At 50.8% G+C, this 16,418-nt stretch overlaps 1 protein-coding gene across 1 annotated transcript in view; it reads left to right on the forward strand.

Annotated features, from left to right (window-relative positions):
* Positions 1-2,349: 2,349 nt before the first annotated feature.
* The window catches only part of LOC147736825 (uncharacterized), a 467,810-nt gene continuing 453,741 nt past the window's right edge, over positions 2,350-16,418 (forward strand). The window contains exon 1 of the mRNA XM_086952705.1: positions 2,350-4,138. Within this exon, the coding sequence (XP_086808831.1) occupies positions 2,350-4,138 (1,789 nt within the window). The remainder of the gene's footprint in view (positions 4,139-16,418) is intronic.

The following is a 16,418-nucleotide window of genomic DNA, read 5'->3' on the forward strand; positions in this document are numbered from 1 at the left end:
TATGCAGTTTGTGCAAAGGAAACCAGAAGCCATATATCAGTGTTTGGGGCATAGGGGGCTCTTCTAAGGACACGCCTGACCACTCGCTCCCATATCACATGGGACAGATCCGGGGGTATACTAGCCCCTTTCATCAAAAGTTCTCCCAGCTGATACCCAGTATGGGAAACCTAAAGCAATCGATAATAATCTTAACAACAAACAACAGTAAGATCTAAATGTATACTTATACTGAAACTACTTAATAAAATAATGCTACTGCTCCCACTTTCAGCAAGAAAAGCAGCAGCAGTGGCTGTAGTTATATCTAGATCGTATTATGCCAACCGAGTATATGTAAGAATACCCCATATCACCATTCATAGATTACGAGTAATTCACAGCGATGCAGCTTGTTTACTATAGCGTCTTCTAAGGTGGGCACACGTCACACCTATATTAAAATAACAAATCCGCTCTAAGACCCTCTGCCTCAGCTCTAAAGGGTTGAGAGGTCTGGCCCCTCACTTCATTGCAGGCCAGGTGGAGATGCATACACCCGTACAAAACTTACAATCTCACTTGAATTTACTTGCTATTCCAAAATTATAGAAGATCAGATCAGGTGGTTGCAGCTTTGGTACAAGCTCCTTCCATAGGGAACTCTCTCCCGGTTAGATACATTTGAATCTAACTTAAGTGTTTTCCCAGAAATATGATAACCCACAAGCCTACCAATGCTACATTCTTGTCTGATTTGTTGTCTTCTCTTTTATGAATTTCTGATTCAGTGCCAAGAAACCCCAGGTTGAACATGCTCTCTATAAATGCAATGACATAAGCAGCATTTTGTAGATCTTGTAGAGGTTTGATATGTTGGCGCGTGCTTCAGTCACTGAACCGAATATTGCAAAAGAGAGCTGTACAGTGCCAGTGAGGATGATAGCGCAGTCTTGTCTGCCAGGGTTTTATAAACCTTCGATGGCTGCAGTTCTCTTTTTTAGGTAACACCGTGTGTAATTTGGACAGAGCAAGGAATAGACATAGGGCCTTGTTTAGATCTTGGCGGTATTCCCTCCATCACTCCACGGCAGCAGCTTCAAGTACTCCGTTGAGTTGCCGGTATCCCACCTGCTGTATTTAGGTGTGTGCTGGCTGAGCCATTTTCCACACCGACAGACTGTTTTCCATCGCATAAGCGGCACACCACCCTGACTCGGCGGTCTCCTCTGCTGGCTAAGATAACTCCGTCTCAATCAGGCCAGTCGTATTGTTCAAGCCTATTTCGATATCCCCGTTGTGCTGGGGTTGTCCTAGCTGCAGTTTGCTGACGGAGTGAGTCCCTGGTGGAGTGGAGACTGGTAAGTACTACTTATTAATGTGTCCATACACATATGTTGTGTGTGCTTCTAAATACATATGTACGTAGTGTCATGCCCCTTTTTGTTACATATTGAATGCCACACAAACAACATTCCCACGCTATTGAATGCACACCCACAGGCACCACAGCCACAATATATTTTTTCAAGTGTCAATACAGATGTATTCATTTGACCTTTTTAAATTATTAAATGATGACTACTGCATTACACAGGAGAAAAAAATTAAATGTAAGAGCAATGCAAAAATATGTAAGGCTACAGCAATTGTCAACACATGATTCATAGTAAGACAAATGTAAAAGTAGCTTACCTCAGATCCCTGCGACAACTGAGTCATTTGGCATCGTGGTGCTGTCGAAACAGGAGAGGTGGAACCTGGATGAAGGGATTAAAGACAAAAAAACAGTAGTGGAAAACACAAAAAAGTTACGTTTTTATTCCTTATTTCCTTTGATTCCAACTCAAATTAGGAGGGATTCCAGCCATAGTTGGCTCGACGGAAAGCTACAGCGTGAATAGCTCGCCAATCATCTTGGCTGGAGTGCCTCCAACAGCTGCTTCTGCCTCTTACACCGTCAGTTCAGTTGAAAATTCCTGGCAGAGTCAGTGGTACTCTGGCGTTCTTTTCTCTTATGGACCCGCCAACATCTAAATAGAGTGATTGGGCCACCAAGAAGGCACGCAGTTAATCAAGTTGAAACAGTGATGGCTAAACCATACTGCCTAGATCGAAATCAAGCTTATTGTGCTGGAAACACATTTCAAATAAGTTTCTTTCATAATGTATGGACTAGGTTATGGGCATTGTGAAAATGTAATGATTGCATTTTTGGGTGGTTTTCGACATGAGCGATGTTCTCTGATCACACCGGGTTTGGTGAGACGGGAAGGAATATTTTGACCTAACTGTCCTGTGATAACGTGTTGTGTTTTCTCTTTTCCATCTCTCTGCAGACACTTGAGACTTGAAAATCAAAGTACCAGAATGGGGAGAAGACGGGCTCCAGGAAAGAAAGTGACAGCGCAGTGTTCACGTGAATCCGTAAGAGCCACAGTCTCATCTTTAGCTCTTCATGATGTCTCAACTTCAAGATCCAGAAATGATGCTCAGAGGGACCAGGACCTGGAACCGCTTTTGGAGGACCTGCCCCACATTATCCTTTTATCCATGCTGGAGGAGTTGGAAACCAAACTGGATAACTTGCTGAATACTGTGGAGGGCGTACCTTCTAGAGTCGCTGGGCTGATTAAGAAAATCTGGATAGAAAAGGATCAAGGTTCCCTAGATAATGGTGGAGTGTCTTTGGAGGTGGTTTGTCCAGCGAGCATTAGAGATTGTGCTGTTAGCCGGTCTCCGGCGCCACCTCAACTGGACAGGCCAGTGGAACCGAGCTTGTGTCTTCAGACAGTGTATTATGATGGGCATGCACTAAAGCAGGAGTGTACGCTCCCTTCTCCGACCGATGTTCAAGGGAGTCCAGAGGAGCCAAACCTTTGTCTACAGCCAGTGTTTCCAGATCGACGTGACCCACAGCAGGACCAGTGCTTGCAACCTGGGTTTCCAGATGTACACGAGTCGAAGCGAGACCAGTGCTTGCAACCTGGTTTTCCGGATGTACACGAGTCGAAGCGAGACCAGCGCAAGCAGCCTCGGTTTCCAGATGTACATGAGTCGCAGCAGGAAGAGTGCATGCAGCCTGGGTTTCCAGATGTACACGAGTCGCAACAAGACCAGTGCATGCAACCTGGGTTTCCAAATAGAAATGGACTACAGCTGGATTGTATTTTATCCATATGCCCTCAGACAGATCCTCCAGGCAGATCACTGGAGGCAAACCTGTGTCTTCACTCAGAATGTGTTGATGGGCAGGCACCAGAGCAAGACCAGAGCGTACAGTCAGCGTTCACAGAAGAGAGGGAGCCAGATGAGCCCCTGAAGCAAGAACCATCCCCATTGTCTACTAATAGCTGGGACCAGCAACAGAACCTCTTCCCACACCCGCTATTTCCTGAAGGACACAAACCACAGCAAAACCACTGTATACAACCCACACTGCCAGATGGGACGGAACCTGAGGATCCCTTGGAGGAAGAATTTATGTGTTTTTATTTCCAAGATCTCCAAGAGAACCGCAGCCTACAACCCGGTTCACCTGATGGGATGTCATCAGACGAACACATAGAGTCTGGGCTATTGCCCTTTGATGAGCTGGGGTCACAACAAACCCAGCGCCTACAGCAACACTTATGCTTGAAGCTGGAACTTCCTTATGCACAGGATCCAAACGTGAACTACGAGCTAGAATCTATGTGCCCTGAAGCACAGGAACCAGAGCAGAAGGACAAGCTAGATCAGAGCTGTGCAGATGCACCAGGTTCAGATCAGAACAACACGGTGGAATCACTGCACACTGCTGCACTGGATCGAGAGAGAGAATCGGTGCTTCCTGAAGCACAAAAAACAGATCAGAACAAAACAGTGGAACCACTGCACACAGAGGAGCAGGATTCAAATCTGAACTACAAGCTAGAACCAGCCTGTACTGATGCACAGGGCTCAGGTCAGAGCTACATACTCAAACCACTGCATCCTGAATCACAGCATCAACATCAGAACAGCAAGGCAGAACTGCTCTGTCCTGAAGAGCAGGATCAGCCTGTGCCCCCATCATGCCTAGACCTGGACACAATTACTGCAGATGAAGACGCCCCCTCAGACTCCATGGAGACAGGACCAACACAGTCATATTTATTGCTGTCCAAAGTCACCCCAGGTATGTGTTTCGCTATACATGGACACGCGGAGTGCATACTAACACATGTAACCTCTTTAGAATGCATATTAGCAGATTTTAGAAAGTCTCTGAGGGGATCATTTGCTGTTGGGTGAACCCACTGAGCGATACTGACCCCCAGAGTACACTGGGTGCAGATGTGTCGCTGCATTCTTCTCTGTTTCCACACAGGACTGCATCCTTCCTGTGCAGAAACAGGCCTGGTTATGGGACTCTGCATGAGACAAATAGGACAGTAGCTCTCGTCCTTTCTTGACCGTCCCTATTCCAGCTGAGGAACTGGAAATAGCGCAATTCAAGGGAGAAATTACTGGCCAGACTCACACGTAATAGTCGGATAAAAGTGATGTGGTGTTCATTGAGAATAGCCGACATGCACAGTCTAGAGAGGGAACTGTGTTTCCAGTTGCTCAGTTACATTGGGTAAGACGCAGTCGTCTCCAGTTCCTGATATAAAAATCCTAGTCTGTATTCAGCTTCAACAGCAGGGCCGACCAGGGATGTTCTTGCCACTGCAGAGTTCTCCAAGAGTGCACACGGCCTCGTTGTGAAAGACAGATACACTACGTGATTCGTTGTATGTGACTTGTGAGTTCACCCACCCGAATTCTAGCTCAGTCCCAAGTGTGCTATGAATGGATTTAAGGGAAGATAAAAGTAGCAATGGCCTCCCTACAGCAGCATCCTGCCTTTAGTAAACTCTTTAACTATGTAAAATGTCATCGCATCATCACACGTAACATGCTGAGTTAGGGTTTGCACACCCGTAGTGCGAGTTATGTATTGTGGTTCTAACTATAATTTGCATTTTGCAGTGGCTTGATCAGTTTTACGTTTTATTCTATGAATGCACTTTACCCTTGTTTTTTAAGAATTTATTTTTTAATTTTTTTAAAGATCCATTAAGGTGTTATAACAAAACCAACTATAATTTCACTTTAACCTTATTCAGTGAAAATATATTAGGGATAAAGTAACTCCGGCCACACATTATAAGGATATTGCTTGTCACCGAGGAGTTCCATTACTATATAGAGGAATGAGGCCGAAGACAGAGTTACTTTATACGGTTATTGGACTCCGAGGTGACTCGTAGTAATCTTATAATGTGCGCCAGGTGGTACTTTATCTCATATAATACATGTTCACACCATCACCTTTCCCACAAACCACTTAAAACCTTGTTACGTATCTCTTTCATATGAAAGAGCAAACATGTTTGCAAACAAGAAGAATAAAAATAAAGCTTCTAGAGGGGCGTGGCCAAGATGGCGTCGGAGTAGGACGCTTTCTCGAGCCTCTCTGACGCCGATCCTGCATAGCGACTTACTGCGGGGTCCCGAGGCGTCCTGCCTGTGCTGCCCGATCGGCGGAGGCTACCGATTGCTAGCGGTGTGCCCCGGTGTCGTCACCTCAGCGGAGGGTGGCCAGCAGGAGCCGTTTGAGGGGAGCCGAGCTGCGGCCTGTGAGGCGGCGGCCTCGCGTGACCTAGAGGCCGGAGGAGGCGGAGCGGACCCAAGCCCTGGCACAGCACCGGCACTGGCTGTATCGCGCTGAGCGGGTGAGGCGGGGAACTGAACTCGCCGGCTGAGGAGCGCTTGCTGGAAGGCGCTGGGAGGAGCACTCGGCGGGCCGCGCCGGTGGCTGGACGCCGCCGGGGGCTGACAGAAGAGCCGGACACCGAGTCGAGGGGCGGCCCCTAGAACACGGAGCTGATCCGAGCGATGTAGCACAGGCCCGGCGGGGGAAGAGCAGGTGGATCCCCCTTCTCGGAGGGCAGCAGACTGGTGTGTCTACCGGCGGGGGAGGGAAGGAAGAGCTGCGTGGTAGCGAGGCCCAATATCTGCCCAGGAACGCGCGCCACGTTGGGGCCTTCCGGACTCGAGCCTGGAGAGTGAAAGTGGCTGGAGGGCCGGCGCGTATTCCTGCACACGCCCGCATAACGCAAGGAGAGTCATAAGAATCTGGCGGCCGGCTCACGGTAGTGGCGGAGCTTTGGATACCCAGTTGGCTCTGCTGGTAGACACTGTGGAGTGGCCTGACATTGCGCTTGTGGTGAACTTCTCCGAAGGAGGCTCCGCCGGCGCGGCTGCGCCCTTCAGCTGTGCATTGGCGCCAGGGGGGAGCGGAGGACTTGCAGCTTGCTGGCGCAGATCTTGGAGAGCGGAGCGCCAGGATTGCCGCCCACCTGGGTGGTGGGTCCTTCTAGTGACTGAGCGCCTGGCGCCAATTTGGAGGGGCTCTGACGGTGGCGGACCGGACCGCCTCCTCCCGGGTCTTGACCGTTGGCGGGGACACGTGCTGTATTGGGACCCCACAGGCCCCGTGCCTGGTCGCCAGCTTTGGGGTGTAAGCCTTCCCGCCCGCTTTCTGCCCCTGGGGCTGGAAGGACCCTTGAACGCTAGCAGCATCGATGAGTAGTGGTGGCCTGGTGGGAGAGAGACCGCACTTTCGACGGAGTACCTGAATGACCTCTAGAGAGGGCGAATAGCACCATCAACGGGCCGTCCTAACGCGGTGAGTCACCGACCCGAGCCTCGCCCTCCCAGCGGCAGCTATCCAGTGCCTAAGTGGAAGTGCGTGGACGCAGCTCGCAGCCATGTCCAACTCGCAACGCAGAGGGGGGAAGACGGGGAAGGAGGTAGTCCCCAAATCATCGCAGCAGCCGGCGTCGCCGGGAGCCAGCGGCTCCTCCAGGCAATCGGATGATGAGGCGCCAACAACTAAAGCCTTCATGAAGGAACTCTTCGCAACTATCAAGGAAGACATTTCCGAACTCTGTACACAGTTGGCCTCGGACCTCCGGGAGGTACGGAGGGACGTAGATGGGATTGGCGAAAGGGTGGCGACGCTGGAGGACCATGACCGTAGCATGGCGAATGATGTGCACCAACTCCAACAGGACATCATACGCCTCACGGAGCAGAATCTGGATTTGCAAACCCACGCAGAGGATTTGGAAAACCGCTCCAGAAGAAATAACATTCGTATTAAAGCAGTGCCATGGGACGGGGAAGCGGGGGACCTGCGTGGGTACGTCCTGGCCTTGTTTCTCCAGACCTTAGAGGATGAAGAGGTGCGTGACATCCAGATGGATAGAGTGCACAGAGTGGGGCTGCCCAGGAGGGGCGGGGGGCCACCTCCAGATATCCTCGTTTGCGTACATGACTTTCAGATAAAGGAAAAGATATTGAGAAAAGCGAGAACCACTGCTTCGCTGCAATTCAGGGGCCATCACCCCCAGCTTTACCAGGACCTGGCGGCGACGACCTTGCAGAAACGAAGGGACTTCCGACCTGTGACCGCCTTTCTCCGGGGGCGCGGAATATCCTACTCCTGCGGCCATCCTTTCCGGATCATCTTTCGATGGGAGAATCGGCTACGACAGATCAATTCCCTACGGGAGGCAAAGGATCTTCTGGGTATTGAGGAAACGGAGCCGTCGCAGGAGGCGCGTGGCTCTCCATTCCGGAGACGGCGTCGCTCTTCCTCATGGCACAGGGTGGGCCCGTCCCCGGAGCGGCGGCGGCCGGATTCGGCGACTAGTGAGCAGGAGAGAGGGGCCGCAGTGGCTTCGGTGGCCTCCGCCACCATGACGGATTCCCAGATGAGCTCTGGAGCAGCGTGACCCCGACCTTATGCAGTGGCATCGGAGGGGCTCTTGGCCTGAGGTCCTCGGGGTACAAAGGTACTTTTGGAGAAGACACCCCGGATTTTGGACCTGGGGGTCCCCAGGTGGACACCCCTGCCCCAACCCCAGTCTAGTAGGGGACTTTTGAACCGTGACCTGCTGGAACTGAAGACTGCGAGGTTCAGGTTCAGTGCCTTGAGTTGCATTTTGTTGTTCTTTGTTCTTGGGGGGGTAGAGGGTGGGTTTGTTGGCGCTCTGAATATGGATGTCATGACAGGACGATTTGGGATGGGAGTTCGGGGGTGGCGGCGGCAGTGTGTGATGAGTGTGTGTTGAAAGGGCCTTTATTGATATTTTCTTCTATATTTTGTACATTGTTTCGGGATCTGCCTTCTTTGACCCTTGCGTACCTTAGGAACGTGGATATCACGCGGGACTTGCGGAGTGACCGGGTGGGCCTCCTGGGGTGGCTGTGATCCTTCCCTAGAGTCCCTGTGTCTGTTTCTCTTCCCTGGGCTTGGTTCGTGGTGCATGTGCGGGACCGGTGCGGGCACCGTGGCTGTCTGGCTGTGAGCATGGCGTGGAATCTGTGTTGCCCCTTATGCCTGTCAGCATAGGAACTTGGAATGTAAAGGGCCTTAACTCCCCGCAGAAGCGGCAGAAACTCTGGAAGTACATCATAGATCACCATTTGGATGTGGTGGCCCTCCGGGAGACCCACCTGGCTAGGAAGGATGAGTTGAGGCTTCGTCATAGGCAGTTCCCCCTTATCTACAGGGCCTCTGCAGCCACGAAGCATAGAGGGGTGGCCCTACTCTTCCGGGCTTCCCTGCATTTTCAACCCATGGGTGTGAGTGTGGATAGGGACGGCCGTTGGCTACTGGTGAAGGGACTGTTGCGTGGCCGCCTGTGTACTTTTGCTGTATTGTATGCCCCTAATGCAGGACAGAATGGCTTTTTGCAGGATCTACTGGACAAGATGGGGGATTTTGTGGAGGGTCATTTACTCTTACTAGGCGACTTCAATATGATATGGGACAGGGGTCTGGATAGCTCTGGGGGCCGCAGGGCAGACACTGGCGTCTTCTCAGACGAAACTAAACGGCAGTTAGGAGACATGGGGCTGATTGACAGTTGGCGCTTTCTCCACACGCAGACCAGGGATTACACCTTTTTTTCCAACGTACACCACTCGTACTCCCGCATTGATTATATCTTGATTAGTCAGGCCCTTCGGGGGGACATACAATTAGCTAGTATTTTTCCGCTCTCGCTATCGGATCATAGCCTTGTGGTTCTGGGAATGCACTGGGCCACCGGGGGGGATGGTTGGCGCAAGTGGTATTTCCCGGCAGCTCTGGTGCGAGATGAGGAATCATGTAAGGCCCTACGCAAGGCGATTGGTGATTTTTTCCTCCTCAATCCACCCACAGACACGTCGGTGTATACCACGTGGGACGCATGCAAGGCCTCTTTACGGGGCACATGCCTCGCCCTCAACGCGAACCTGAATAAGCTAAGGCGCGAGGAGAGGGAGGCTCTGGAATTGGAACTGGCTACTTTGGAACAGGCCCACAAGGCGAACCCCTCCAGGGTGACCCTACGCCCCCTGACGGCGGTGCGAGGGAAACTGAAGGCCCATTATAATAACAGGGCGGAATTTACTCTTTTGCGACTTAGACGTACCTCCTACTCCCAGGGCAACAAGATCGGGCGCCATCTTGCCCGGCAGCTCCGGGACAAACGCGAGAAAGATTATATCGGGGGTATTCGCGATCAGGCGGGCTCTGTTCAGCATAGAGATGCGGACAAGGCGGCCATATTCGGGCGCTTTTATGCGGCACTCTACTCGTGTGACGCCCTTGATCCCGGCGCACAATCCAAATTCCTGGAGGGCCTGTCTCTCCCGAAGGTTTCTAAGGAATGGAACGAGTCACTATCCTCCCCCATCACTCGAGAGGAGGTCTTGGATGCCATTAAAGGCCTGAAGCTGCACAAGGCCCCCGGGCCTGACGGCTACACGGCCCTCTTCTACAAAACGTTTGCTTCTGAAGTATGCAACTACTTAGTCTCCCTCTTCAACGCAATGGCGATTGATGGCAGGACCACGGACTCTATGGCTGAGGCACTGATCAGTATTATTCCCAAGCCGGGGAAGGATCCTACCCTTTGTACATCCTACCGCCCGATCGCGCTTCTCAACCTGGACGCCAAACTGTATTCCTCTATTCTGGCGGGTAGGCTGCAGGACCTGATGCCTGCCCTGATCCATCCTGATCAATCGGGGTTTATTAAAGGCAGACAGACCCATGATAACCTGCGCCGCGTCATACACCTCATCGAAAAGGCGGAGCGATTTAGCATACCCGCGGTGCTAGTAGGGCTCGACGCAGAGAAGGCTTTCGACCGCGTCGACTGGGGGTTTTTGCACCAGACACTAGTAGCCTTCGGTTTCTCGCCTTCTTTCGTGAGGATGATTGAGGCTAACTACAGTGGCCCTACATCTCGTGTGTTGGTCAACGGCCATAGATCCACGAGCTTTCGTCATTCCCGAGGGACGCGCTAGGGATGTCCCCTCTCACCCCTTCTCTTTGCTCTTAGTATTGAGCCATTGGCGTTGGCGGTGCGAGAAAATGAGAAGATTCTAGGACTTCCCTTTACAGGCGAGCAGCACAAGATCTCGCTCTTTGCGGACGATGTCCTGTTGTCTATCAGGGAGCCGGCGCTGTCGCTACCGCATGTCCACTCAGTGCTCTCTGCCTACGAGGAGGTGGCGGGTTTCAAGGTTAATTTCGATAAATCCTACATCCTAAACCTGACCCTCTCGGCGGGGGAGGTGCAACTGACCAGGCTGCTCACTCCGCTCACTTGTGCGTCGGAGTCCTTGCTCTACCTGGGCGTGCGGTTGACTTCCACCGTGAATGCCCTGTTCCACGCTAACTTCCCTCCGATGTTATCTTCCGTAAAAATTGAGCTGGAACGATGGAAGCCTAAATTCATCTCGTGGCTGGGCAGGATACACGCCCTTAAAATGGTGCTCCTTCCCAAACTGTTGTATTTATTTCAGGCTTTGCCTATTCCGATAGGGCTAGACTACTTCCGCCGATTGAAGACCGTGATGCTGAGATATGTCTGGCAGGGCGGCCGAGCACGGCTTCCATTCTCAATCCTGTGGCGCCCACGCTTGGAGGGGGGGGTTGGCTTTCCGGACATGCATTTGTACTACAAAGCTGCCCAACTGAGGGTCATCGTGGAGTGGTCCCAACAGATGTCGGAAAAGCACTGGCTCCACATGGATCGGAGCGTTGCGGGCCGCTCCATCTGGGATCTGGCCTGGAAGCCTAAGGCAGACCGCCCCAAGAATGCTTACATTAGCACCCCCACGAGCACGGTGCTGAAGGTATGGGACACGGTAAGCGGTGACGACCGTTGGACCACATTCCCGTCCCCATTCACCCCGATTCACTTCAACCCGGCTTTTCCCCCGGCCCTGGCGGAAGGTCCCTTTGACGCTTGGAGGGAGGGTGGCTGTAGAGCCCTCACCCACTTGTTCCATGGCGTCGAACCCCTCACTTTCCACAACTGTATGAGGGATTATGGTGTCCTCCCGACGGAACGCTTCAGACATCTCCAGCTCCTGCATTGGGCGACGTCACCTGCCGTAGTAGACGCGGCTACCAGACCCTTGTCGAAATTTGAGTCCTTCCTTCTTCACACTTCTACCATGAGGGGTACGATTTCTTTCCTGTACAAACTGTTATTAGACTCTACCGTGTCACCGCGACCGCGATACCAAGACCATTGGGAATCCACACTGGGGAGGGACATTTCTACTAACGAATGGCAGGCCTTATGGAGAGATGTGACAGCGCACAATCACTCTACTGACCTCAGAGAGGCACATATGAAACTCATCTTTGATTGGTACCTATATCCCTCCAAATTACACCGCATATTTCCGGCTACTTCAGATAGGTGTTGGCGGGGCTGTGGGATGTTGGGAGACTTTAACCATATATGGTGGGACTGCCCCACCATCAAGCCGTTCTGGGCTGAGATTCTATCCCACATTAAGGACATCTTGGGTTACCCGATTCCGAACTCCATGGACTTTGTCCTATTAGGGCTTAGGGACCCGCTGCTTGAACACCAGACTAGGGCGGATAAGCGTGTTATGTGGTTGTGTTTGGGTGCGGCCAAGATGACTCTAGCGTCAGCGTGGAAGTCCCCATCTACCCCGGCTATTTCCTTGTGGCATGCCCGACTGTGGCGTCTGTTGAGCATGGAACGCCTCTCTGACATCTTCCTGGGGAACTTTAAGAACTTTATGTACAATTGGGGCTCGCTTGTGAGATTTCTGTCCCGAGGTTTACCTTCGGCTGTATGCCCATAAACGTTGCGATCTCTCCATCTCTTCCAAATTTAATCTCGAGAATGTCTGTACTGCTTTGTATGTTTGCTGGTCGCCGCCACTGGGGGGAGGGTGATGTTGGGGAGGGACGAGGGTGGGGGATAGTTGGGGTAATTGTCTTGTGTTCTTCTTCCTTCTCTCTCTCTCGTTGCGACTAGCTATGCCTAGGGAGGGCTACTGGGTCATGAGCGGAGTTTGGGCGGTTCTTTCGACCTAAGGGTGCCTGTTCTGGACTAGAATCTGCATTGGGTGGAAGCTCCCCCGTTGCTTGTCGAACTATTGTTGACTACCTGTGGACTATGGAGCCCTATCGCCCTTCTTCTTTGGATGAGCCCCTCCCTATTTTTGCGCCCCCTGTGTGGGGTTTCGTGGCGGTATGTCGCCTGTCTTTCCCTTCCCTTTCTGATTCCCCTCTTACTGTTTCCCAACCCCTTTCTATTTTCAACTGATATACTGCAAAATAAAAATTTAAAAAAATAAAATAAAAAATAAAGCTTCTAATGCAAAATTAAACTCATCAAAAACCTGTGGGATATTTTTTGCACACAAATATTAGAAGCAGTTCAATACAAGTCATAAAAAAGCTGCAGTACCTCGGAACATGTAGAAACATGCAGAAAGATTCTACGATTCCACCTTTCCTCTATCTAAGGAGTTGAATAAATAAGCATGTTCTCTCTGCTTGTCACAGTAAGCTAGCAAAATAGAGCAGAAGAAAGAAAACCAGCGTTCCATTTGTTGCTTTAAACAGCTGCTTCAATTATGTTGTATTAGACCTGGCATCATTGGCGTGAGTCTCCCTTCATCTTTTCGCTTCCTATCTTTTATGTTGGCTGGATTTAGATGCTCTGGATGCCGAGCCACTGCTAATCAGTGCCACAGAGCGAATGGTCCCCGTGTAAAGATGAATGTATGAATTAGGATAACCATAATGCCTAGGTCTGTGTAGCATGTTCTAATAGCGAGTTACCCTCCATTTCATTGTTACTATCGTGAAGCTATCCGTTCTCATTGGCTAGAATCGGCAGGCTGACGATTACCTTCTACAATCCTATCTGACCCCCATAAACTGATCGTGTGATATGTTTATGCTCACGACATTGAGATACACCTTTTAGTAAGAACCCTTTATATATCCCATGTTCAAAAATGGCTCTTCTGGAAATGTTGGTGTTTCCTTGCCTGATCTTTCCTGTAGGCTGTGCTAGTATATGTATTGGCCGTCTGGTTTTGAAGCAGCAGGGCCAGCTGGGTCAGACCTGGCGGGAGAGAGAGATCAGTATTCAGAGCATGGGGAGGGGTGACTCTTTGATCTGAGCAGGGCCGTGCCTGGCAAAGTGAATGATGGCTCCACCCCTCCACTGGGCGTCTGATAGCAGACCCCCGCATTCTGAAAGGGCAGGATGTCGCCTCGTAAACCAAGTGCTCCCCGACCCCACCAAACCGGGTCTGACTGAATTTAGTGATTTGTGGCTTTAGAGAACAAAGACTTTTTAGGTATAAAATGCTGCTCTGGAACTTTGTCCAGGTGTGTTCCTTCTGGATGTCAAGACGAAACTCTATCCGAGTGAACAGAGGAAAGGACTTTTGAAACTTTCACCAAGCATGCTGAAGAAACTTCCCGAGGGCCTGAATGGAGAGCGCCTCCTGCCGAAGTCTCAGGGACATTAGACTTCACCCTGTCAGCCGTCGGAATTCCTGTACGTAGAATTCTGCTTACAGGTGAGGCCTCCGTCGAGCAATCCGGAGTCTCTAGTTCTAATGTGAGGATCACGGACTGGGAACCTTCAATGAATCTGTGTGGGCTGCTGCAGTCAAGAGAGAGCTGTCACTGCTGAGAGCCGCCTGAATTTGAACCTTCGGAACCTTCGCTGAATATGTGTGGGCCGCTGCAGCTAAGAGACTGCAGCCGCTGAGTACCCACCATTGTGCCAGCCTGGTCGAGACCATCCTTCGTCCTGTGGGCTGCTGTAGCTAAGAGAGAGCTGCTGCCCCTGAGTGCCCGCACCTTCTGCATCATTGTGGTCTGTCCTTTGGGCTGCCGCAGCTAAGAGAGAGCTGCTGCAGCTGAGTGCCCGCACCTTTGCCAACTTCGTATCATCATGATTCATCCTGTGGGCCACCGCAGCTAAGAGAGAGCTGCTGCCACTGAGTGCCCGCACTTTTGCCAACTTTGCATCATTGGAATCTGTCCTGTGGGCCGCCGCAGCTAAGAGAGAGCTGCTGCCGCTGAGCGCCCGCACCTTTGCCAACGTTGCCTCATCGTGATTTGTCCTGTGGGCCATCGCAGCTAAGAAAGAGCTGCTGCCACTGAGTGGCCACATCTTGTTCACCACTATCGAGGACTGTCACTATCGTCTTGTGGGCCGCCGAAGCTAAGCGAGAGCTGCTGCCGCTGTGAGATTACCACGGAGCTGCAAGACGAGAGTCATCGCCACCACCAGCTTGGCCCGTTGCAGCCGCGTGCTGCTGTTGCTGAGAGCCCAACTGTCCCTGAGTGCCTGAATCACTGTGGGTGCATGCTACGGACCCCTGCAGCCAAGACTTGTTTTCGCTGGGAGTCCGCCTGTCACCGTCTCCGCTTTTTTGAAAAGCTGCATGCTGTATCCCCTTTCAACTGCAGGTATATTGTGCGCCATGGGTCGCATAGGCCCCAGCCTTGTACTCAGTCAGTGTCACGTCTGATGAATACGTTATTGCCTTTTTGAGTCCCTACTGGTTTACGTGCATTGTAGCTTGTTAAAACGCTTTGAGAGTATTGAGTTAAACCTTAGATAAAGATATTATTTTTCTATCCCTACCTGAGTTGTGTCCTTTTGTGGTGTTGTTACTGCCTTATTGCGCATGGTCATAAATGCTTCACACACTGCCTTTGCAATAGGCCTAACTGCTTGTGCTACGTTACCACAGGGTTGAGCAGGGGTTGTCAAAGGGGGTAGGCCACTTGCCCTGACTTAGGAAGAAGGGTCCCTATTTGGACATTGGCGCCAGCCATTGCTAACTAGAGACCCCCATTTCTAACATGTTTCATGACCTGACCTGCCATTCACCCTGGCTGCTGGCTCTTGCAGCAGGCATTGACCTCGGAACTCGACGGTAATAACTTATAATAGTCGAGCTCTGATGTCTTTTCTTTTTAATCAGCGAGTTGCTGCATCACAAGTTGCTGATAAGAAATTAGGGCCAGATGTACGACCTTTGGTATTTGCGACTCGCATATTGCGATTAATTGCGAGTCGCAAATCCCAACGTACAACATTGTCTCAGACAATGTTTGCGATTCCTAGTGGGGTCGCAAATTGCATGCCTCATGAATATTAATGAGGTTGTCCCAATGTGCGACCCCATTGGGAATGACTGGCACTCCCAGGGATGGTGGCCTGCTGGGGTCAGCAGACCACCATGTCTTGGACTGCTTTGTCAATAAAGCAGTTTAAGAAAAAAATGCAGCCTGCTTTCCTTAAAGCAAAACGGGATACATTTAAAAAAGGAAAATTAAGCTTTTCAGTTTAATTTTTTAAGGGCAGGCAGTAGTCCCTGGGACCACTGCCTGCCCTTAAAAAAAATGTGTGCATCCATTCACAAAGAGGAAGGGGTCCCTTGGGGACCCCTTCCCGTTTGCGAGTGCTTTACCACCTTTCTGAGAAGGGTGGTAAACTGCGTGTTGCAATTGCGGTCGCACAACATTCATAGATAGGTTTTAGACTCGCTATTAGGAAGGAACGCTCTTGGCACGGCCCTTCCTAATAGGGAGTCGCTAACCCCATTTTGCGACTCGCTAATTCATTAGCGGCTTGCTAAATAGGGTTAGTACAATGGGCAGACCTATTTTGCGGTCGCAAAGGGGCCAAAATCCCCTTTGCGACAGCAAATAACAGTTGTACATCTGGCCCTATGAGACTGCCTTTTATACAAAGATTACAGAATCCCATGTACTATAAATATATGAACATATAATAACTTTGGGACAGTGCAGAGAATCTGCACAAAACTATTTGGGTGTAGCATGGCTAGTTTTATGCATGTCTGCCAAGCGGGTGGCCAAATGCCATTTTCCATTTAATTCCCAATGAAAAAGCTATTAATAGAGCTACAGAAAAAAGGCTGAACAAAATTACAACACACGTTACTCATGGAAGGGCCTTTGATTCATTTGCTACAAATCCATCAGTTATGTTTGTGAAGTTGAGCATTTGAAAAGTGTGTTATTTGTGGGC

This window comes from Lissotriton vulgaris, chromosome 1_2 (genome assembly GCF_964263255.1).
Source record: "Lissotriton vulgaris chromosome 1_2, aLisVul1.2, whole genome shotgun sequence".
Lineage (NCBI taxonomy): Eukaryota > Metazoa > Chordata > Amphibia > Caudata > Salamandridae > Lissotriton > Lissotriton vulgaris.